Raw genomic sequence first — 25,314 nt, forward strand, 5'->3', positions numbered from 1 at the left:
TCTCCTCGTACAAAAAAATTAAACGGCAGAGACAAAAAAAAAAAAAAAGTTAGAGGCAGATGGAGTAATTAGTATTATTAGTATAAACACTATAGTAATGAGAAATGGATTTAATATTTGAGATTGATTGAATTCTGTAATTCAATTTGCTATGAAACCCAAATGGGAAATACTGTTGAGAGAAAGCTAAGAAAGAAATACTTTATTTGTAAGGAAAGCAAGATCCTATGAGGTAATAAAGGAATTCTGGTTAGGAGCTTACCAACCTAGTGTTCTCCCAACTTAGACATTTTTTTCCCCCCCAGGGATTGAGTTCCAATTTTTTTTTTTTTTTTTTTTTGCCCCTACAAACAAAGTACCTAATGAAACTAACAGCAATGGCAGTAGAAATATTTTTCTTTCTGCTTTGAGATAAACAGGCCAGATTCTGATCCTTATAAAAGTTTGGGAGGGGGCATGTGATTTTATTAAGGTAATCAGCTTTTCTGTGATCTCTGTACACAGTTAATTATGTTAATTTTAAAGCTTTTGCAGTAGCCTGAGAATTCTGGAGTATATGACATTTTACTTTAAGGATGAAGATAGTGGAATATCTCCATGAAAGGATCCAAAATGCAGTGTGAAAATTTTGTTATGCTGAACTATAGCTAAAGGCTGTGGACAGACTTGTCTTTATTCTAGAGCAGGCAGCATTAGGCAGCAGTTTCATTAAATTTTAGAGCTAAAATAGGGTTAGGGATTTGCTTTTCTCAACTACCTTTCCCTAGCCATCCCTATCACAACTTCTTTTACTACTGCCCACTTTCTAAATTGTAAAGCTTGATATAGTGATCTACCAAACAGTGTATAGCTGGAATAACCCTAAATAGGGACCTAAAGCCAGTTCTAAGCATGCACTTTTGTCTCCTTGGTTCATTAAATCACGTGACCTCTCCAGGTCTTGGGCCTCTGGTACAATGTGGAAATAGAGCTTGATTATCTCTAAGATGCTTTAAGACCAAGACCATGGCTCTATAAGTTCAACCTTATGCATTCTTTTCTCTGGGAGATTCCTGGCATCCATTTGCATGACTTCTTCCAAGAAGAGAAGACCCAGATGAATCAAAAGGATTGATATGATGTACTCCAATTAAATGAACAAAAGTTGTTTCTTAAACTTTTTGATCCTTAGCTTTGGTTTAAGGTCCTTAGCTTCCCTGGTAGCTCAGCTGGTAAAGAATCCACCTATAATGGTTTGATTCTCGGGTTGGGAAGATCCCCTGGAGAAGGGATAAACTACTTACTCCAATATTCATGAGCTTCCCTGGTGGCTCAGGTGGTAAAGAATCTGCCTGCACTGCGGGAAACCTGGGTTTGATCCCTGGGTTGGGAAGATCCTCTGGAGGAGGGCATGGCAACCCACTCCAGTATTCTTGCTGGAGAATCCCCATGGACAGAGGAGCCTGGCAGGCTACAGTCCATGGGGTGGCAAAGAGTCAGATACGACTGAGCGAATAAGCATATCACAAGGTCTTTAGAAAATATAAGAGGGAAATCAAACACAACTGTTGAAACACAGCACGAGAACCTAAAAGGTCTTAGAAGAAATGCTGAGGAGGAGAGGAAGATTGGGTTAAAGGGAGAATTGAAGAGAGAAAAGAATGAACTGAGAAAGTGAACATTTCATGGTTTAAAGTTGTTATGTAAATTGAACATCAACTTCTTGTTTAATCCAGTAAATGTGTTTATGTGCCAGGCCTATCATCCACTTAATCACTGAACAAATATTTATTGAGCACCTGCTATGCTTCTGATGGAGAAGGCAATGGCACCCCACTCCAGTACTCTTGCCTGGAAAATCCCATGGACGGAGTAGCCTGGTAGGCTGCAGTCCATGGGGTCGCTAAGAGTTGGACACGACTGAGCAACTTCACTTTCATGCATTGGAGAAGGACATGGCAACCCACTCCAGTATTCTTGCCTGGAGAATCCCAGGGACGGGGGAGCCTAGTGGGCTGCTGTCTATGGGGTCGCACAGAGTCAGACACGACTGAAGTGACTTTTTTTTTTTTTTAATGCTTCTGATACTCTACAGGCCCTAAGGATACATAGAAAGCAAAACCAGATGTGCCTCCTTGAAGCTCAACAGTCTAGAATGTCTCTTTTAGGTATTGTCTGATCCTCCCAAGAAGCATCCAGGTGATAAGAGAGGAAAGAACAAAGGTGTATCAAACCTCTATGACCGAAGGTAGAATATAATAAGTACTATAAAACATACAAAAAGTAATATGATGGTATTAATATTAGGGAGAGAAACTTCTTCCAATTAATACTTGGGAGAATTTCATGGTGGTAATCTTTGAACTGGATCCTGAAGGCTGCATATAATTTTGATATGTTAGAAAGAGAATGGGGAGAGGAAGGCATTTCAATAGGGGGAACCATTGTGGGCAAAGGCTGAGATCAGAAAGTACTCAGTGAAAGGTAAAAATTTTAGGTGTCCAAAACACTGGCTATGGGGGCTTCCCTGGTGGTCTAGTGTTTAAGACTTTGTGTTCCCACTGCAGGGGGCACAGGTTTGATCTCTGGTGTGGGAATTTAAACCCCACATGCTACATGGTGCAGCCAAAAAAAAAAAAAAAAAGAATAACAACAAAACAAACAAACAAACAAAAACTGGGGACAAATTCTACCTCAATAAAATTGTTTAAAAAAAAATAAAACACTGCATATGTACAGATTGAATGAAGAAAAGTAATTCCTAGATTCAAATAATCAAACTTTTCTTGAAAGAATAAACAGATGTCTATGATATGTGAATGTCTGATCCTACTTAATGCAAACAGTATTTTCATGGGCTAGTCTGAACAGCACTCAGTAAAATACTTTTCACCTCACTGAAGTAAGTGAGGTAAATAAACATGACATGCAGCCAGCTGAATGAATATTCAACTCATTGCATTTCTCTGTGGGTCATGAGTGATTCTAATATTGATCCTCTGGACTCACATGCTTTCTGATGGCCTGTAAGAAGCAGTGGTCATAGGAGGGATCCTTTGGGGACATTAAGCATAGAAGAATCTCTTCAATCAAACACATCAAGCCTTTAAAAATACAGCTTCTATCTCTTTCTTCCATCATGTCAGGGACATACAGGTACAGTGCAGAGCCAGGTTGAAGGATATCATTTTTTCTAATAGTCTCTCTCTTCTTTGGAACAAATTGGTAAAATTTTCTTTCACAGAGTCAAAGGATTACAGTTGCTATTTATCTTGTCCAGTAAGGCATCCACTCTTGCCACTTCTAGCCTCTCAAATATTGTCCTAAGTCTTGGAAAATACTCATACAGCCTCCCAAAGACCATAGAACCCAGTAGGAAGACCTATTTATAGCTCCAAATGTAACATGCTCAAACCTCAAAGAGATTTGACTAGATAAGGATGCTGCTTCCTTTTGCATTGCATGGGCTGAGGGCAGGGACACAGGGACTCACCATATGGCCTTGTACTCTCTTTGATCTGGACGTTCTCCCATCTTTTCACTTGATTGTGAGATTCTGTGCAGAGGAGACCATGTTCAAGCCCTCATAGTGCCTGGTATATAGCTGATGCTCAACAAATATTTGTTAACATCACATTTAATGTTTCTGTTATATTCTTCAATAAACTGTCCCCAAATGTTTTCAATTTATGAATGACATACCTTAGGCATCTGAGATTCAGCTATGGTTCTCCTATGGAGGAATTACAGAGTTTGCTGATGAAAGTAAGTCTCTGTACTAAGATGTTTTACTCTAGGTATAGAGTTACTTGACTATTTTTAGGTTGCTTACTCATCCTGTTATTTTAAAGAAGGGAAAAAAAAAAAACTGACACAAATAATACAATTGTCTAACAGGGATAGATTTGAGAAAAAATATACTTTTCAAAAGTAGAGAAAGATTGGATGATTCATTTAACTTTTCCCCTCAACATCCTTTTCTACACATGTTAAAAATTATACTAGCTTAAAAAATGAAATATTTTAAAAGCCTCCCCACCCACAAAAAAAGGGATAAGACTTTAGCCCTCAGAGTCACAGGATTTCATTGCTTTCTACATAAACACTGCTTGAATTTCACAATCTTCTACTCTGAGGTGCTGCTATTAACAAAATACAAAATTAGGCCAAGAAAAGTGAGTTTTGCAGCCTAGGAAAATTGGGGGAGGTCGGTGCGGCTGTAGAGATAAACTTCTCATCTGTGCCTGCTTTACATCCAGGTCTATTTCTTATCTTGTTCAGTGCTCACTGGGTTGTTGCAAAGCAAGAGCTCACTGTTACACATCAAAATCCAACAGGGAAAAAGCCACCAGATAAAATAATACTTCTAAAGATAGGGCCGGTGAATTATTTTCCTTCTCTGTTTTCTCTCTTTACTTCCTATAGAACTGCTCTCAGAGAAGATTATGATAATGACATAGTTAAAAGTCCAAGGTTTTAATAAAATTCCTAGGTTTTCATTTACCCTCTTTATTCAAAACTTAGCAGTAGACTTTCCCCGTCCATTTATCAGAAATCTTTGAATTCTCCAAAGTTAAAATCATGGAGCTTATACTATCATAGGACAGTATTTCCCAATCATTCTCTTGCAGACAGTGTCAAAGGTGAGGACGATTGGAACCTGTCCCCATGACAATCAGCTGGGAGCCTCAGAGAGAGTCCTCACTGTAGTAAAATCCAATGTTTCAAAAACAGAAGTGGAAACAGTTCTATTGAAGCACTGCCAGCTTCACCCTTGCACACAAGCTTTGATGTTGTCAGGGACATGATACATGCTCCACCTTTGAGCCCTGGTTAATGCTACTATACTAGGTTCCTCGATCACCCAAGAAATTTCCTCCCAAACCAGAATCTGGAACCATCAGTTGATAGTCAGGGGTCTCCAAACAGAACGCTAAGGGGACCTCTTATCCTTGTGTCAGCAGGACAGAAGCAGTCATCTGCCTTTGGGACGTCATGGGGAGTTGGAGGTATGGATCTATAGCAGCAACAGCAGTGAGGAGGAGAGGTTAGTTTTGCATTCTAGAACCCAAACAACACCAGAAGGTTCAGAATACAACGAGAAAACCTGATCGTTTCTGCCTTAGTTTCGTATGGGAGAGTGTTTCAAAAAACATTCTCTGGAGAGTTTAGATCAAATGAGGTTGAAAGGATGCCTAGGAGAGGTGATGACTGGGATCTCCTATAATATTGACCTACATGGTTTCTTTGTTGCACATTTATCTTTCCACAGCCCACACTCTATTTTCTCGCTATAATGTATACTTGGGAGATGGTTGTGCTGAGAGTGATGGGGCAATACTCTGGGCCAAGCCAGGATGCTTTTCTTAATGGAAGGTGTATTACTAAGGAAAAAAGTTCATGCAGATTGAAGATTTCCTCCCAATTCCCAGGTGATCAGGCAACTCTAATACAACCAAAAGAGAGGGCACATCACCAACCCAGTGTTTGAACATTTTATTAAGCCTCAGAATGATTTAGCATTTCTCTGAGAGGAAAACTCAACCTTGTTTTTCTTGATACTATATAAAGGACCCATCTTCTTAACTGATTAGATTTTATTATTTGCACAACTTTTTGCTAACCCAGTGATTAAAAAAACCTGTTATTTGGTCAGCGTATCAAGAATCAGCCAAAGATGTTGATTGAATTTACCAAAGACTTAGAGTGGTGGTCCTCTGCCAACATGGTTTTTTATCTGGTTATGTTGTGGTGCCCTTTGCTAGGTGTGAAGTTGTCAGAATAGACTCTTGATCTGTGTGCCAACAAGGGGCAGAAATTTACTGAGGACAGCATTAAAAGCCAATAGAAAGGCAAGTTGGCAAACACACACTGTTTTCCAAGGCTTTAAATTGTGGTGGAGATATTAAATCAATTTTATGATTAAAAGTAAAATGTTTTCCTTCATCAGTCATTTTGCCAAATTCAGATACTTGTCATGTAATGTATGAATATATAAAATTAACTTTTTCAAAGTTTTCCTGCCTTTGAATACTCCCTCTCTTTAGCTCACCTAGTAAAACATATCTCAGTCCTGCTTCTAATAAGTAATTATATTAGTGATATATGTGGAATCATTTTTAAGGTTAAGAACTAATCAATCCTGATTTGTCACTCTCTCTTTAAAACTGCTTTCCATCCTGAAGGTGGTAATCCAACGTAAGGCCCAGATTGTTCATCTATGTAATTACAGTTCTTAATAACTGGGACACATATATTTGATAGATTTCAATGAGCAATAAATTATCATTATATAAATATTTGTATGTTATACTGACTTTCAATATTTCTTGTCAAAAGGTCCTTATATTTTGAAAGTGTTATGTTTGTTTAGGTAGCTTGTGTTGTCTGGTAAGCTAGAATTATCATAAGAGAGCTTTGGTGCCAATGTATAATAAGCCATGTAAATAGTAAAAAAAAAAAAAAAAAAAAAAAGTCCACTAATGTCTATTTGGCTTGCAAAATCTGCAACAATTCTACTAGCAATTTTCAGTGCTTATTCTTTTCACCTAATACTTTTCTCATTCCCTCCCATTATGTCTTACTCATATCAGGTATAAGACAGCTTTCTCAGCAGAAAGATCCTAATAAAAATCCAAGACCAAGGTGAGTCTATTGGAGTCATCATGAATTCCACTCCTTTTTTTGTGGCTGTTGATTTTTCTTTTTTAAAGGCACACCCTTAACTTTTGCTTGTTCGTTTTTGTTAACATAAACCAGATGCTAATTCAAACAGCAAAACCAGTCCTTCCAAAAAAACCAATACCACAAATTTGTGTATTATTGGTTTTGGTCACCCATGGAATCAATAAGAATCTTTTCCCCCTTAAATGATCAATGATTTTTTTCAGTCAACCTAAAAAAAAAAGAAAAAATACCTCTTCTCATTACCTGCCTTTTTTCAGTATGCAGCATGGCAGTACAATTGACAATGAGATGCTTTGCACATCAGCTTTTCTTTCCAGTTGGTCAGGGTCCCTTTTCTCTTTTTCTCATTTCCTGAGAACAGGAAGGAGTAACGCATGGCCCAAGACAATATTGTCACATCAGGAGTGGCAGAGGGTTTACTAGATCATGGTTCTCTCCGCTTGGCCTCAGAAACATCTCCTGAGACCCTGTGTTTGAAGTGGAAACCTGACATAAGAAAAAAAGACTTGGGAAGTCCTTTATCTGGCTCTTCTTCCAATTATCCCATGAAAGATTCAACAAAACTAGTGGGATGACCGGAGCTGCTTCATGGCTACCAAACTACACCCATGAGTTTGTTTCTCCTTTAAGTGATCTTGGGAAGCCAGTGAGGGCCTCTATCTTGACTACTGATGATCATCCTAATATAGTGGCTGGTATGGTGGTTTGGTGTGAGTTTTTGGCAAAGAAAAAATTAGGCTCTGAAAGACATTTCTCATCAGAAATTGTCAATATATTAAAATGCATTTAAAAGTTACTTCTGGGAAGCATATTAAATAGGCCAATCATTTAATCATTTGCTAAATATCAAAGCCTATAAAATCATAGTATAATGTCACCCTGACATAAAGCAACATCAAAATTAGTGCATCATCTATAAAGTGAAGTATCATTTGCCTTCAAGTGACAAATTCTATTGCCAAAAAAATACCACTGTACTTCTAGTAAGTGACACTCATTTTAATAGACCCTACAAAAATACAATATTTTCAATGTCCCCATAAAACAGTTAACTTACAAATATTACTCTCAGAGCTTTGGTGACATCAATATGTGATACTATTGTGAAAATCTTAACAAAATACTTGGAACACTGGCATGTAAAGTAAATTTATTATATATACTTAAAAAAAGAGAGCTATGTCAAAATATGAGAGAGAATGCATATAAGCAACTCTGGGAAATTATTCTGGAATTTGAAATTAATATTTTAATCAAATGAATGACTAATATATAAAAGAAACATTTTTAAAGGGTTATAAAATGAATTTTGACCATTTGTAAAGGAAAACATTTCCAATGTAAAAATAACTAATTCTATATTAATGATTATCTTATCTTTCTCTTCAGTGAGACAAAATTTAAGATTATATGTACTTTGCAACTTTGGGGGGAAAAAAGATATTTTCTCTACTTTGCCCTCCAAGGTGGGCATGGAAATTAGTAATACAGATAGACCATGGCTCTGAGAAATTATATTTGAAGTTTCATATTTAAATACCAAAGTTTATTTTATCACCCCCATAACTTTCTAACAATAGTCTTTCTTAATGATAAATTTTATCAATACCCCAAACTCATTTAAAATGATTTAAAAGTAGCAAATTGGATAAAGCAACACACAAATAAATTCCACATTTACAAGTAAAGAAATCACAGGGCTACAGTATATAATCAACATAAACTTGAAGGAAATAAAGCAACACCTTGCTGCCACCCATCATTCACTGCTTACATTTGTGGTGAAAAAGATTTATCTACAATGACCTTTAGTCTGTTTCTTAACTCTGTCTGTATTGTAATTAGCTAAAGGCATTGAACAAATTAGGTTGTTCTATCTTTTATTCAGGTCCCAGAGGTAAATGGCTAACTGATGGAATATTTCACTCTGTGTTATGAGAATTTAGCAAATGAATATGGAACCAAATATAAACACTTTAGACCATATGTACAGTTACTTTCATAAGGCATTATCTTGTAATTTTTATTGAAAAAGATTCAATATAGTAAAGTCTTATTTTAAGATATATTTTCTTTCTCAATCCGAGATGTTTAATTTATGAAAATATTGTTTTTTTAATCTATATTCTTTTTGTTTATATGCCAACATATACTTTGTGCTAGAAATATTTTATGGGAATTACAATTCTTTATATTTGTATTTTCTATATAAAGGCATATACAATTTTGAGGCAGTGTTTCTGATGGAGAGCAGAATTCATAAAGAGCTTGTGTGTGCTTCCGTGCTCCGAAATTATATGAAATCCACTTTGAGAAGAAACTTATTCAATTAAAAAAAAACAAAATCAAAACCAAAACTGCACCAATGCACAGCCAGAGGCTGACAATTAAAACTAATACATAACCACATGAACATCATATTTATATAGTTAACATTTTTAAGGATGATCAGTGCTAACATTATAATATTATACATTTGGCACTAATGTTTGCCATTGGTCCAGCAATTGGCAAAATTTGTTTCTATGTATAAATTTATTTGAACATTAGGTCTGGCTAGACGTATCTTCACTATTTATAAAAAATATTTAGACAGTAAGCTCACGTTGAATAACTAGGTCTACTGTATTCTGGAAACTCTTCAGTAGTAATACAGCTTTTTCATGTTCCATATGTACAAAACTATGTCCATTGGCCTGTAAACACACAAATAAACAGGGTCATCAATGCAAGACACTTGTTTATCACATTGTCTCTAATAATAAGATTCAAGAGAGTATGAGCAACCAAAAGTCATGTGTTTTTAAAATTCACACCAGAATTGTAACTATGGAAACAACTAATTAATTTCACCCAACTTCAACTCAAATTTATTAATTCAACAAATACTTATCAAGTATCTAGTATATCCTACTTAGGATTGTCCTAGTATAATGCTATCCACTATGCAAATCACAGAGAAACACCAGTAAGTACCACACAGATACACTTGAAGTATGATAGCTATTTTGTTCTTGTTCTGATTTATTTTGTTTTTGCAGGAATTCTGTTGATGTTGTTTAGAAGTGTTCATAGGACCATTGCCTTTCTGACATATAATCACTGATATAAAGAAAGCTGAGCACTGAAGAATTGATGCTTTTGAACTGTGGTGTTGGAGAAGACTCTTGAGAGTCCCTTGGACTGCAAAGAGATCCAACCAGTCAATCCTAAAGGAAATCAGTCCTGAATATTCATTGGAAGGACTGATGCTGAAGCTGAAACTCCAATCCTTTGGCCACCTGATGTAAAGAACTGACTCATTGGAAAAGACCCTGATGCTGCGAAAGATTGAAGGCGGGAGGAGAAGGGGATGACAGAGAATGAGAAGGTTGGATGATATCACCAACATGATGGACAAGAGTCTGAGCAAGCTCCAGGAGTTGGTGATGGACAGGGAAGCCTCGCCTGCTGCAGTCCACGGGGTTGCAAAGAGTCAGACACAACTGAGTAACTGAACTGAACTGATAAACCCACCAACTCTGTCAAATGTTTCACTTGTGCCAAACAAAACATATGGTATAGTTAAATCTTATTTTGACTCACTGAAAAGTTCTTAATTTAAACATTTTAATATTAAAAAGATAACTTCTATTTCCCTCATTGTTAAAGGCAAATATATTCATTATTTCTATCAGTGGTTCTCAATCTCATTCAGAAATGAATTAATTTCTGGGTGATCTAGGCTAGTTTTGTTATTTTTATAAATGAAAGAGTTACACCTCAGAGAGGTTAAGCAACATTCCTGAGGTCACACAGCTAAACTAGGGCTGAATCATCTGATACTATAATATTCCTTCTTATTATTTCTTGCAATACTTTACTGAAATAGTAACACTACACTTGTTCCCAGTGATTTGAACTGCTATTTCATTGATCATGATAAATTAATCAGCATTTTGTCCTTAAAATAGTTGCTATCTTATCTCCTACTGCAGTTTTTTTTACACCAATTTTCCACTTCTTTATTTTCAATTGATGCAGAATCTCAAATAAGAGAAGCAGCTTTGGCAAGGAAGGAATGTTGAAGTCAAGGGAAACTGTGGTGATGCCTAGTACATCATGGATTCAAAGCTATAATTCTCATTCAGATTCCTAACAGGTTTAATTTAACTTGAGTACTTGTAAGAATAACACTTAGTCCTAAATTAGAATCTAAAGAAATGCTGAACCTCTCATTCTTATAGTTTTAATTTTTAACTCTGGCTTAATTGCTGTTGTTGTAGTTACATGTGAACCATCTCAAAAGCAGAAAGACTTGAGACCGTCTGCTAGGGCGGTGAGACCTGAAAGGGAACATTAAAAAGGAGAAAACTTTTAGGCGTCTGATTGGATAAGGGCATAAGAAATAAATGAAAAATCAAATTACGATGCTGTTAACAGAAAATGGAAATCTTGGAGAAGCAGCAGGCTTAGTCAGGAAAACAATGGAGTTTGTGGTACTGGCAACACATGCAAGGAACTGTTGATCATCCATTTGGAAATGAAAGACTGGAGTTCAGGAAGGAGGTCAGAGTGGCCCTTTAGCAACAGGCATTAGGTTTTACTGCAGGCTGGTATTCACCACATGGAATGCTGAGAGAATCATCAGAAAATAAGTTTAAAAGGGAGCATTGTGAAAGAAGAAAAATCTAGGGAGGAGAGCAGGATTGGCCGCAGCTTTGGATTCGAGGAGCAGAACTGAAAGATGGTGTTTGCTGTTGACCTTGTCGTTCTTGCTCTGTTGCTAAGTCACGTTCAACTCTTTGTGACCCCATGGACCTGGGCATCTAGGTAAATCTGTCTGAAGTGAGGGAGGGAAAAATGAAAGAGGGCCCACTCTTTTCTGCCAGAGGATGACAGAAAGCTGACTCGGGCCTGCTGGCTGAACTAAAGGAAGAAGACAGGTGCATTGAGTGGAGGGAACAGGAAAACTGGCAGGAAGAGATCTGGAAAGGGTTGTCCTGATGAGGGTCAAGGTAGAGGGCTCATAAAGGCAGCAGGAAATCCAAGGTGATCAAGTATTTTCTAGTGGCTTCAGTTTTCTGCCTCACAGAGGAAACAGCAGGGAAAAAAATGTAGCTAGATGAACTCTGGTATGGAATCTGGGTCCGTTTCCAGTAAATCAGGCTTCAAGATATTCAGACCCACCATCCAGGTTCTGTATAAATTTAGCTTTTAATACCGCTTTAAAGCATCAGCTTTTAGTTTTCATGCTTTGTAAGTACAAAGTACATGCTTTGTAGTTACAAAGTGCATGCTTTGTAACTATATAAATGATCTTTATATAGTTGGAAAGGCAAAGAACTGATTTCCCAGAAGGAAATAAGCAAGTTGATAAATTAGATCATTGAGTCAAACAAACAGTAGGACTCTACCTGTAATTCTAGTCCCCAGAAATGTTTTGGCTCTAAGCCAGAACTTTGGTGAATCTCAAGGGGCCTATTTAAAAGACCACAGCTAGAGACTTCCTGGGAATGGCTTCAAATTACCAAAATGATTCTGAAAGATCAGAAAGTAAACTATCTTAGAAAGTTTATTAAAAATTAAATGAGTTAACATATGTCAGCTGCTTAGGGACAAGGCCTGGCACACTAAACAATCAATAAATGTTAGCTACTACTATTAATATTACTTCACTATTACTTTCTTGAATTTCAGAAATACAATTTTCATTAAGTAACAAGAATAGTAACAAGAACAGAAGGGCAAAATGTCAGAGGAAGGAACTATTTTAGTTAATCTTAGCAATTTTTAATTTTTGCTTTGTTTTGTTTTGTTTTCTTAGCAATTTTTTGGATGAGAATTGTGAAGATCAAAGAGATTACATGAAATATCCAAGTTCACACAGCTAGTGTCTAAATGGGAATTTATGTCATGACTCTGTAACTTGACACAATTCATTTCACTGGGTGTTGTGAGGTTGAAACAAATGTTTTTAGGTTCATTAAGTGTCACAGACTCATTCAGTGAATTCACTTTTTAAGATTAATTGAGCTATTTCTTGATATGGAACACTACGGTAGGCATGACGCCAGGAGAGGCAAGAAGAGAGGTGTTTGAATGGAAGGAAAAGATAAAATCTCAGTTGTAGAGAACTTTCTTCTTCCATTGTTAGAAGAGACAGAAAAAAATTATATTGTATTTCTTAAAGTGATTATGGCTATCTGGCTTACATCTTGGATGGTTCAGACAGGGAATCAAACAGTTATGTTACTACATGTATGTGGGACTTTTCCAATCCACATGAAGTTTAGAAGAATCACAATATTTCGGTTAGAAAAGTCTTGTGGCTGCTTCATGTGTGTGATTAGAAGAGCTGAGGAAATAAAGGAGGATACTATTCCATTTAATTGCAGAGTTTAAATTTGATAATGCTTTGAAATGTAAATGCACATAATCTACATTTATGCATTTGATATTTTGAATATATATAATATAAATACAAAAGACAATTTGAAGAACAAATCCTATTAATAAATTAATGAAGCTTTAAAATATGTTGTCAAATTTGGCTACATATACATTTTATATAAATACAAACTCTCATGGATTATAATAAAATATGTTCAATTTTGAGGAAATTGCAACTTAATTGAATGGTTTAGTAAGTAAAAATGAAGTTAAAAAGAAAACAATCTACAAAAGAAAAGATACTCAGAAAATTTCGTGCTTCAAGAGTACATAATTCATTGATTTCTGACTTTAACTGATTTGAAGCATAAAGGATCATTTTACTATAGCAACATCATTTACAGAAGGTATCCTTCCTTATTTTAATTCCAGTTAACATCTGTGCCACAAAATGTTTTTAAATTGCTCCTTTGCATGATTTAGACATGAAAAGATGGAGGGTTAATGAACATAATATTTGCAATTCGAACAAAAAGTAGAGCTTTGCAATTACAGCTTATCAATTTACTGAAAAACATACTCAGTTTCTGGATTTCAGCCTCTTGTTCCTTTCTGAATTTATCTTTGATTTCCTTCTGGTAAATGTTTTAAGTGGCTAAATTATGGATGTTTATGCCATAGACATTTTCCAGAGGGTGCTGTAATTCTCCATGAATTTCATTGTATTCTTATTATTCAAAGCTTTGTATTTAAAAACTAGTTTCTCAGAAGGTTTGGCCACAAAATTGGTGGGATTATCCAATAAGAAGGAGAGCATGACTCTTCTTAGAATCCAAAGGAGAAATGGGATTAGAGATTTGTTATATGATTTCGAATTGATTTAAACTCCCCTTCAAGGGACAAACATTTAAAAGGCCAGTAGACATATGTCTTATTATTAGATATACATTGCTGTTGTGCTTTGTAGCTCAGTCGTGTCTGACTCTTTGTGACCCCATGGACTGTAGCCCACCAGACACCTCTGTCCAGGGGGATTCCCTAAGCAAGAACACTCGAGTGGGTTGCCATGTCCTCCTCCAAGGGATCTTCCCAACCCAGAGATCAAACCCAGGTCTCCCAGATTGCAGGCAGATTCTTTACATTAATAGAGTGTACTTTGAATATATATGTGAATATATATGTGTATAACTCAGGACGAAGGAAAATGAAAATATACGGCAATCATCTTAGAGTTATTGGACTTCATGTTGTCTAATCCTGAGAGCCAGACATTAAGAGACAAAATACTGGGTATCTTAGGTAATTACAATTATGTTTCACATTAACTACCTGGAATTATTTCCCACTGCAGAATTTTAATTTCATTAAATATTAGGATATATTTAGGGCTGAGTATACTGTATAATCAATACTACATTGACTGTATGAAAGTCATTTGAAAAATTTTCCTTTCTATCAAAAATCTGAACTACAGACCTTAAATTCTTAGAGAGTTCCCATGAAAATTTTACACTGCATTTTTTAGAGGTGAGAAAGTTCAATGTCTCAGTGGCTTTTATTATAGTATTAAAAAATCTTGATAGACTAAAACATACATAAGAATTTCTCTTCTGTCTTAAATGTACTCATGTGCTGCAGCTTGCATGTTTCATGAGTTCATGCTCAAAAAAATACAAGACAAAATAGAAAAGACTAAACTGAAGACTTTGTCTATTATTTGTACAGAAATTACGGCATGAAACTGATAATACATAGTAATCCTGAAGATATTTACTTATTTATCTGCTTTGATTTTAGAATGCTTGTTTTCTTCTTATCAAATATGTTGAATGAATATTTCTAACAAATGAATTCCCTATGTTGTTTGAAAGCAGTTTCCCAACAACCTACACTTTATGTCTTTTACCTTACCACAAAAGGAACTGCAAAATCAACCTCTCAGTTTCAGGCAATACTTGTAGCCAGGTTGGTTTCTGTTTTTGTAGAGAGCTTGCTGTTAAAAGAAGACATACTGGGAATGGATTTTATTACGTGTTTGAAGTCAGCTTTTCCCTGTCTCTCTTCCTCCATTATCTGCTCTAGGTAATTTCGGACATGTCTACTTCCTGGGCAGAAAGTTAGTTACAAATCCCTATTACATTGTTTACATTGCTTGGCACAATATTTTGTACATCATCAACATTGAATGCATATTTTCCAAATCAATAAGTAGAAAATGTGATGAACAGGTTGCTATCAGTAAAATTTACCTCAGTAGAATCAGCATGGTATAATGGAAGAAGCTCAAATAAATGATTTAGCCTCTGTCAACAATAGATACCTTGCAGGGTGGTTGTGTGCTATAAATGACATAATATGGGTACCTAATTGATACTATTTTTACTTTATTCAAATTATGGAAGTTAGAACCAGCTTAATGAACTTAATTTGTCTTTATTGTTTTTCGTGTTTTACTTAGTACACAAAATAATTTTTTTGATTTGCAAAAAGTATTTACTCAATCTCTAATTAGTTACCTGTGCTGAACTATATAGATTATGAACAAAGCAAATGGATAAAGACATGCAGTGAAATTCTGGCATATAAAACCATACACATTAAAAAAATTATTTTTGGTTGTCTTCTAACCAAACAGTATTATAAAAAATGTTTTTCAAATGTACTTTATCATTCTGTGAACACTAAGCATTACATAATACTGAACCCACTCACCACCTACTCCCCTGCCCACCGTTCCTCAATCCTCTCTGATGTTTTGATTTCCAACCACCAAAAGAGATCAACTATAGAAAATGTTAACACATTTAGTCTTGGTGGGAAATGCTTTAGTGAAATTTCCAAATACTTTATTTCTTTAAGGGTCCCATACTTCATGCCGATGGTGACTGCAGCCATGAAATTAAAAGACGCTTACTCCTTGGAAGAAAAGTTATGACCAACCTAGACAGCATATTAAAAAGCAGAGACATTACTTTGCCAATAAAGGTCTGTCTAGTCAAAGCAATGGTTTTTCCAGTAGTCATGTATGGATGTGAGATTTGGACTATAAAGAAAGCCGAGTGCTGAAGAATTGATGCCTTTGAACTGTGGTGTTGGAGAAGACTCTTGAGGGTCTCTTGGGCTGCAAGGAGATCCAACCAGTCAATATTAAAGGAAATCAGTCCTGAATATTCATTGGAAGGACTGATGCTGAAGCTGAACTCCAATCTTATGGCCACCTGATGCAAAGAACTGATTCATTGGAAAAGACCCTGATGCTGGGAAAGATTGAAGGCGGGAGGAGAAGGGGATGACAGAGGATGGGGTGGTTGGATGGCATCACCAATTCAATGAGTTTAAGTAAACTCTGGGAGTTGGTGACGGACAGGGAGGCCTGGGGTGCTGCAGTCCATGGGGTCGCAAAGAGTTGGACATGACTGAGCAACAGAACTGACTGACTGACTTCATTTTAACCATTACAAAGATGTCTCCTCTTTACTTTTTGTGGCCTTTTTGGGGAAGAAATTGTAAAGAATTCAGAGAAATAAACATACTCTAACCCATTCTTAGTGACTCATGATAATAATTATGAATGTGAACACTTTTCAATGAAGCCAATTAGTTTCTTCCATGAAAGACATTTCCCTAAGTGTATTTTGTGGAAATAGCTAACTGATGTTGCTGGTGAAGATGGTTGTATGGTTAAGTATGTTGAGAAATGTAAGATATTTCAGGTTCTTAATATGCTTAGAACATTGTGAAATTCTGAAACAAAGGATAGATTTTGAAGTGGCTCCGAAACTTATTTGAGTAAACAACTCTTAAAAAAAATATTTTAAAAGATTCCATTGGGAAACAGTTTTCTAAATTGAAGAGTACTTTTTGAATTTTGTTTCTTTCTTTTAAAAGATGTTTCTCTTTCTCCCTGGACAGCAAAGCTGTTGGTTATGACTTCTTGCTTCCTACAATGTGCCTGGATCCAGAGGCTTTCCCCTCGATGGTCTGGAAAACTAGACCAAAGACTCCAAGTAAGAAATAAGTCTCTGTTATGAGTAAAAGGTGTGAGATCTAGTGCATGAATTTGTGACAATAATATGGTGTCTCGAAAGAACTTTGTTTGAGGTTGTTGAATAAGTAAACTTTGAGTAAGATAATACTGTTAGCAGCTAACTATACCTACTGGTCATTAAAAGAGGTATAAAACTTCCCCTCAGACAAGGAAGGTTTGATTCAGTGATTGTATATAGACATAGCACTGTATATCTGTATACAACTGACCCAGGCATTCATGGACATTTATTTCATTTAGACTTATGGGAAATCTAAACTTCCTTTTTCCATTCTAAACCTTGAAAGCTGTAACTCATCATCTTATTCTAACCCCCATTCCCACTCCAAGCCATGTCTATGTTTGAATTCTCCAACTCAGTGAGAAGCTATAAAATCAGAGGGTTTTCTTTCTTTGTGCTTGGGATCTCTCTCCTCTCTCATTGTACTCCACACTCACCCTTCTGGCATAAGGCTCTCACCTCTGCTCCTGAAGACATATGCCAGTCTAGCCCATGGGTATTCTTCCCCTGGGAAGGAAATGGCAACCCACTCCAGTATTCTTGCCTGGAGAATTCCATAGACAGAGGAGCCTGGTGGGCTACAGTCCACAGGGTTGTAAAGAGCTGGGCACGACTGAGAGACTAACATTTTCACTCTCACTTTTATTCTTCCTCTACTCATCCTCTTTTCTCCTCTCTGTTAAACCTGGAATAACTCCTGCTTCATCAAGATATCGTATGCTCTGACCCAATAGCTTACCAATAACTAGTGAAACTTGACAGATACATTTGTTGAGAGTGGTTTTTCAACTTGTCTGTATGAATTGTAGGGACAAGGTGTTTCAAGATTAGAAAAAAAGGGATATATCTGGTTTGTTTGAATTATCATCTCTTTGATTATTCTATATTGGTATCTCTGAGAGATAGCCATAGACCAGGAATATACTTTGGATTATAAATTTCAAAGCTATTAAAATTTTGGAAAAGTAGAATTGGGTATCATAAACTAATTATAAATCATTTAATTTCTCTGCTCCTGATGAAGTTAGGCTCTTGTCTTGGGAAAGTGAGAGGGCAGGTGAATGAAGAGGATAGGAATTGACTACTGTGATAGACTAGGATACAATATACTTACAAGTGGCCTACAATTGTGTGTCATGTTATCAAGTACAATACATATTTTTTATCAAGTACAATACATATTTTTTTTGGCAGTCTATTCATCTTTTGGACAGAGTAACTATAATTAGTGGATTTTCTATGTTTAAATATATTTTAAATTGTAAAATGTATAATTAGGTTGACTTTTTTAACTGGAAAGAATATTAGAAAAAAGAAACCTATGATGTTAAAACAACAAAACTGCCGCTTCAAAAATGGTCAAATATTGGCAAGTTCACATGGTTCAATTGAATAACATTTTTTACGGTCCATGCGCTTTCCCTTTTTCTCTCTCACTCTTTTATAATTTGACCTTAGAGAAGATGAAGCTGTAAGGGGTCAGTTCCCCTAGCAGAGTGCTCTTTCCTCATGCTACCCTGTCTTAAAGCAAAATGACTTACTAAACTTTAGCCAGTCATTTGAATATACTCATGAATTACAGCATTTATTCTAGGAAAATGAATAGTAAATGACAGAATAATCATGTGAATATGTTTTAATTAACATCATTCCTTAATGCACACATTTTCATGTAACTCAAATAACATGCTCATAATACAACCGCAGAATAAGAAGAGAGTTGTGGGTAAAAAAGTTACAGGAAAAGAAAGAGACAGCCCTTATTTAATAAATTCTGGGCTTGGGGGAGGGTTGGGAAAGGTATATCTCTTGCTATTTTACATATCTTTTGCTACTTGCTACTGATTTAGATCAAACCCCAAACTGCCCTCACATTACAGAGGAGCTCATTCATTGATTTTATTCTTTTCTTTTACCTTGATTTTCCAGGTTGTATGCTTTCATTAAGATTTATAAATAAATTTGCTCCAGTGAGGCTATATTCTAATAATCTTGAAGTGATAGATTACTCCGTGTTATAAGTTCATTTTTATTCCAGTGTTCTTTAAACTAAGAGCTACAGTATCATTAAGAGATAAAAATTTAATTTTCTCTCAACATTTGATGTTGACAATGATTCCAGTTTAGAATTAGTCATTTTTATTTCCTTCAGAAAATATAATTGGCCACTTGTGCTTTTTAACTAGTATGAATGAAACTGTAAATACAGCAATTTATTTGATGAAGGTCTATGTACATTTTTCTTTTACTGAAAATGGACTTTGATTTTATTGTACTAGATACAAATGAGTTCTACAGCAAAAATAAAATGTTGCATCCTTGAGACTCCTCTGTGGGGAGAATAAACAACCCAGGGGCAGCTCTTCTGACTTTGATTCCACTTTTAATTCTTTTTTACTTCTTGTGTTAAGAATTAATTTCTCTGTGCACTTTGCTGTTGCTGTGTACTTCTCAGGGACTAGAAACACTTACTAAATCCTCATTTCCCCACATGTAACCATTCTAGAATTTCACAGCCAGGAGCATATTCTAAACCTGCAACTAGATATCACCTTAATTGGTATTTCCTTCTGTAGGATATCTATATCTGTATCTATCTATAGAATATTTTAATATCCATTTAAGTATATTTCTTTTCTTAGTCTGGAGAGAAAAGTCTTCTGTCCCTCTCTGTCACAGCTGAAGGCAAAGTCTCCAAACTTGTTTCATGCTATGGGATACTTCTCTATCCAGCCTGGCATTCTAACAGATCGGAGATCTGAGATGAGCTGGTTTCATTTTTTACAGACTCTGAAATTTGAAATAATTTGTTCAAAATTCAGTAGAGGAAAAGAATTAGCTATTTCCTTTGTTAAATAGCACCATATACTAAATGTTAGGTAGTTACATTGTGAGTTTATTCATAGCTGTTTTCCATGGAAATTGATAAAATTATTGAACAGTTGAATTTTTGAGTTAGGGCACCTCAGCTGTAGTATAAACCAGTTCATCTTACATATAATGAATGTGAGTTCTATAGAGATGATATAAAATGCTGAAGACAAAAGGGCTAGCTATGCAATTAAAAAATAGAGAACTTTGATAATTAAACGGTAAAGAAAGTATTTAGCTTTTTTGTGTCTCTTTTGTTTCAATGTCTTAACTCAAAAGACCATCTACCAGTTTGGTCTTTTTTTTTTGCATAACATGACACAGTTTTATATATAAATGTACATGTAGTATAATCACACAATATAGATACCAAGAGATGAACAGGTGGATACAAAAGTGTTCATATAACTCACTCTTACGTAATCTACTTCTGCCACTCAACAACATATCACTAACCTCTCTGTATACGTAAATAAAAATCTGGTTTGAATGATGGCTCTTAAAGATCTATACAGTGTTTCACTAAAGAAATGCCTTGTCATAAGCTGCTGCTGCTGCTAAGTCACTTCAGTCGTGTCTGACTCTGTGCGACCCCGCAGACGGCAGCCCACCAGGCTCCCCCGTCCCTGGGATTCTCCAGGCAAGAACACTGGAGTGGGTTGCCATTTCCTTCTCCAATGCATGAAAGTGAAAAGAGAAAGTGAAGTCGCTCAGTCGTGTCTGACTCTTAGTGACCCCATGGACTGCAGCCTTACCAGGCTCCTCCATCCATGGGATTTTCCAGGCAAGAGTACTGGAGTGGGGTGCCATTGCCTTCTCCGTGTCATAAGCTACTTAACCTTTTTCATATTAACTGGATAGTAAGGCTGTTTTCTGTTTTCTATTATTATAGACAGCACTCTGATAGTCATTCCTGTAAAGGCATGTTTGAAAATCCATTGGTTGGTCTTCTGTCTGCATGAAATTGACATGGACCTTTTGGGTGGTATTTCTACTGTGACATTGGTTGGAGTAATTCATAGTCTTTTCAGATAATTATCATTTTTGAAAACTTAAGTTTTTATGATCTTGCTAGTTAAAAATATTTGTGAGAATACGATTCCAAGACAATTTATCTATATAGAGTTTTTACTTTTCTGCAATTCTTTGACAGAGTTCAGTAAATAGAAGGTAGAGGATCACTTCTGAGCTGAGTTGAGGGGGGGTCTTTCCATTTTGGTAACTATCTGAGCAGGGAAAGTAGAGAGAAATAACCATGTATTTCAAACTATTAAAACAGTAACAAGATTTTTATTGAGAAATTAAATATGAATCAGTCCCTTCTCCCTCATCTAAAGTTACATCAATACCATATTTGGGTGCTTCATTCTTCTTACTTACACTTGATAACTATGCATAGATTCTTGTATATATCAATTCTTCTCACATTCCCAAAGTAACACCATTCATTTAAATAAATATGCAGAACCCCTGCCATGTGCCAGGTACTGAGAATATAGGACTCTACCAGGCTAAGTTGGTTTCTGATCTGTCTCTCAATCCCAAAACAGTAAAGGCAAATAAGAAATGTAATAAAAACTTGTTTTCAATCATTTAACTCAAGTCACTTATTTGTTTCAGTATTGGCATTGGAAAGCATTGCTTTGTATCTGTCTTACCTGAAGGATTTTATCACCAGGCTGTAGCAGGTTGGATGCTGGTCCATCAGGTTGAACCCTAGTAACAAAGATACCCTATAAGTCAGAAGTAACAGAGGTTAGGATTCTATTTTCAAGACCTAGATCTCCTTAAAAACTTTTTCATTTACATAGAAAACAGTGAAAACATTAAAATCAGTTAACACATATAAAGTTCAAAGGTTATTATGGTATTTTAAGCAAGGCACATCTAAGTCAAGTTTAAGGAAAATGACATTTTTATTTGCATAAAAAGCTCATATTGCTTTTAAAATGCACTTATGATTTATAAGTTAAATTCATGGCATATTCTTAATTTCTTCCTTAAATAATTTCGTATGTGGTACTAAATCATCTTTTGTTTTACTTCTGAAGTTGTCTAAAATTGTTTCTCATTGAAAATGTCTCCTATTTGACAGGTTGTAAATTCAATATACACTTTAAAAACCTTACTAGAATTATATATAATACTGATTTATTTTAATGAGTATTACTTAATATGTTACTGAGAATTTTAAAGTAAAATGAAAAAATTAAACATAAGAAAATTCCAACACAAATATTAAATACAAAGTGTGCATCTACATAGTTACAAAATTCCTAAATTGATTTAGCTTAAAAAAAGGTCAAATTACAGTGATAAGAGAACAGACTGTATGACTTCAAAACCTTTATACCATGAAATTTTTGCACCTTGTTTTATGTCCCCAGATATGTTCCAGTGTCTCTGGGCTTATGATCTACAGGAACTTGAATAGAATTTATCCCCTGCTGTTGTGTGAAAATTGTATAAATCTTAATTATGTTAAATTGGTTCATAGTGCTTTTCAACCCTACTGTGTCCTTCTACTCTTCTGTCTATTCATTCTATTAATTTTTGAGAGTTTGATATTGAAACTCAAACTAAAAATCTTAATTTGAAAAAAAAAAAATCTTAATTTGCTTTAAAAATTACTGTAATATATAGTAGAACTATATGTAATTTTGCTCTGTATTTTCCAAGTTTTCTGTAAATGTTTTATCATATACTCATAATTCAAAAAATTAAAAAATTTAGACAGACTTTATTCAGTCAAGGGAAAAAATAATTTTATTTATCATGTACACGAAGCAAACATTTATTGCATTTATGCGAGGCCCTGATCACATGGATCACAGCCTTGTCTAACTCAATGAAACTATGAGCCATGTTGTGTAAGACCACCTAAAATGGACAGGTCATGGTGGAGAGTTCTGACAAAATATGGTCCACTGGAAAAGGGAATGGCAAACCACTTCAGTATTCTTGCCTTGAGAGCCCCATGAACAGTGTGAAAAGGCAAAAAGATAGGACACTGAAAGATGAACTCCCTAGGGCAGTAGGTGCCCAATGTGCTACTGAAGATCAGCAGAGAAATAACTCCAGAAAGAATGAAGAGATGGAGCCAAAGCAAAAACAACACCCAGTTGTGGATGTGACGGGTGATGGAAGTAAAGTCCGATGCTGTGAAGAGCAATATTGCATAGGAACCTAAAATGTTAGGTCCATGAAGCAAGGCAAATTGGAAGTGGTCAAACAGGAGATAGCAAGACTGAACATGGACATTTTAGGAATCAGTGAACTAAAATGGACTAGAATGGGTGAATTTAACTCAGATGACCATTATATCTACTACTGTGGGCAAGAATACCTTAGAAGAAATGGAGTAGCCATCATAGTCAACAAAAGAGCCTGAAATGCAGTACCTGAATACAATCTCAAAAATGACAGAATGATCTCTGTTCATTTCAAAGGGAAACCATTCAATATCACAGTAATCCAAGTCTATGCCCCAACTAGGAATGCTGAAGAAGCTGACATTGAATGGTTCTATGAAGACCTACAAGACCTTCTAGAACTAACACCCCCAAAAGATGTCCTTTTCATTATAGGGGACTGAAATCCAAAAGTAGCAAGTCAAAAGAGACCTGGATAAAAGGCAAATTTGGAGTACAAAATGAAGCAGATCAAAACCTAACAGCATTTTGTCAAGAGAACACACTGGTCATAGCAAAGACCCTCTTCCAACAACACAAGAAAAGACTCTATACATGGACATCACCAGATGGTCAATACCGAAATCAGACTGATTATATTCTTTGCAGCCAAAGATGGAGAAGCTCTACACAGTCAGCAAAGACAAGATCGGGAGCTGACTGTGGCAAACATAACATGAACTCCTTATTGCCAAATTAAGACTTAAATTGAAGAAAGTATGGAAAACCACTAGACCATTAAGGTATGACCTAAATCAAATCCCTTACAATTATACAGTGGAAGTGACAAATAGATTCAAGGGATTAGATCTTATAGACAGAGTGACTGAAAAACTATGGACAGAGGTTCATGACATTGTACAGGAGGCAGTGATCAAGACCATCCCCAAGAAAAAGAAATGCAAAAAGGTGAAATGGTGTCTGAGGAGGCCTTACAAATAGCTGAGACAAGAAAAGATGCAAAAGGCAAAGGAGAAAAGGAAAGATATACCTATTTGAATGCAGAGATCCAAAGAACAGCAAGGAGAGATAAGAAAGTCGTCCTCAGTGACGAATGCAAAGAAATAGAGGAAAACGATATAACGGGAAAGACTAGAGATCTCTTCAAGAAAATTAGAGATACCAAGGGAACATTTCATGCAAAGATGGGCACAAGAAAGGATAGAAATGGTATGGACCTAACAGAAGCAGAAGATATTAAGAAAAGGTGGCAAGAATACACAGAAGAACTATACAAAAAAGATTTTCATGACCCAGATAACCATGATGGTGTGATCACTCACCTAGAGCCAGACATCCTGGAATGTGAAGTCAAGTGGGCCTTGGGAAGCATCACTATGAACAAAGACAGTGGAGGTGATGAGTTGAGCTATTGCAAATCCTAATAGATGATGCTGTGAAAGTGCTGCACTCAATATGCCAGCAAATTTGGAAAACTCAGCAGTGGCCATAGGACTGGAAAAGGTCAGTTTCATTCCAATCCCAAAGAAAGACAATGTTGAAGAATGCTCAAACTACTGCACAACTGCACTCATCTCACATGCTAGCAAAGTAGCACTCAAAATTCACCAAGCCAGGCTTCAACAGTATGTGAACTATGAACTTCCAGATGTTCAAGTTGGATTTAGAAAAGACAGAGGAACCAGAGATCAAATTGCCAAATCCGCTGGACCATTGAAAAAGAATGAGAGTTCCAGGAAAACATCTACTTCTGCTTTATTGACTATGCCAAAGCCTTTGAATGTGTGGCTCACAACAAACTGTGGAAAATTCTTACAGAGATGGGAATACCAGACCTCCTGTCCTGCCTCCTGAGAAATCTGTATGCAGGTCAAGAAGCAGCTGTTAGAACTGGATGTGGAACAACGGACTCATTCCAAATCAGGAAAGAAGTACGTCAAGGGTGCATATTGTCACCCTGCTTATTTAACTTATATGCTGAGTACATCATGCAAAATGCCAGGCTGGATGAAGCACAAGCTGGAATCAAGACTGCCGAGAGAAATATCAATAACCTCAGATATGCAGATGACACCACCCTTATGGCAGAAAGCAAAGAACTAAAGAGCCTCTTGATGAAAGTGAAAGAGTAGAGTGAAAAAGTTGGCTTAAAATTCAACATTCAGAAAACGAAGATCATGCATCTGGTCCCATCACTCCATAGC

The 25,314-nt window shown here is 36.0% G+C and overlaps 1 protein-coding gene and 1 long non-coding RNA gene across 3 annotated transcripts in view; one reads left to right on the forward strand and one right to left on the reverse strand.

The window, feature by feature from the left end:
* The first annotated feature begins 398 nt into the window (after positions 1–398).
* Positions 399–10,217, forward strand: LOC133041201 (uncharacterized). 2 transcript variants are annotated; one of them, XR_009689191.1, is made up of 4 exons: positions 399–2,227; positions 4,944–5,026; positions 6,573–6,624; positions 9,708–10,217. It is a non-coding gene; the product is annotated as an uncharacterized LOC133041201 (long non-coding RNA). The 2 variants fall into 2 exon arrangements; XR_009689190.1 differs by having other exon boundaries at positions 399–5,026.
* Positions 7,976–25,314, reverse strand: part of LRRC7 (leucine rich repeat containing 7) — a 577,944-nt gene continuing 560,605 nt past the window's right edge. The window contains exons 25-26 of the mRNA XM_061121637.1: positions 21,617–21,691; positions 7,976–9,362 (exon numbers count right to left, since the gene is read on the reverse strand). Of these exons, the coding sequence (XP_060977620.1) occupies positions 9,255–9,362; positions 21,617–21,691 (183 nt within the window). The 3' untranslated portion in view covers positions 7,976–9,254. The remainder of the gene's footprint in view (positions 9,363–21,616; positions 21,692–25,314) is intronic.

This window comes from Dama dama, chromosome 20, assembly GCF_033118175.1.
Source record: "Dama dama isolate Ldn47 chromosome 20, ASM3311817v1, whole genome shotgun sequence".
Classification (NCBI taxonomy): Eukaryota; Metazoa; Chordata; class Mammalia; order Artiodactyla; family Cervidae; genus Dama; species Dama dama.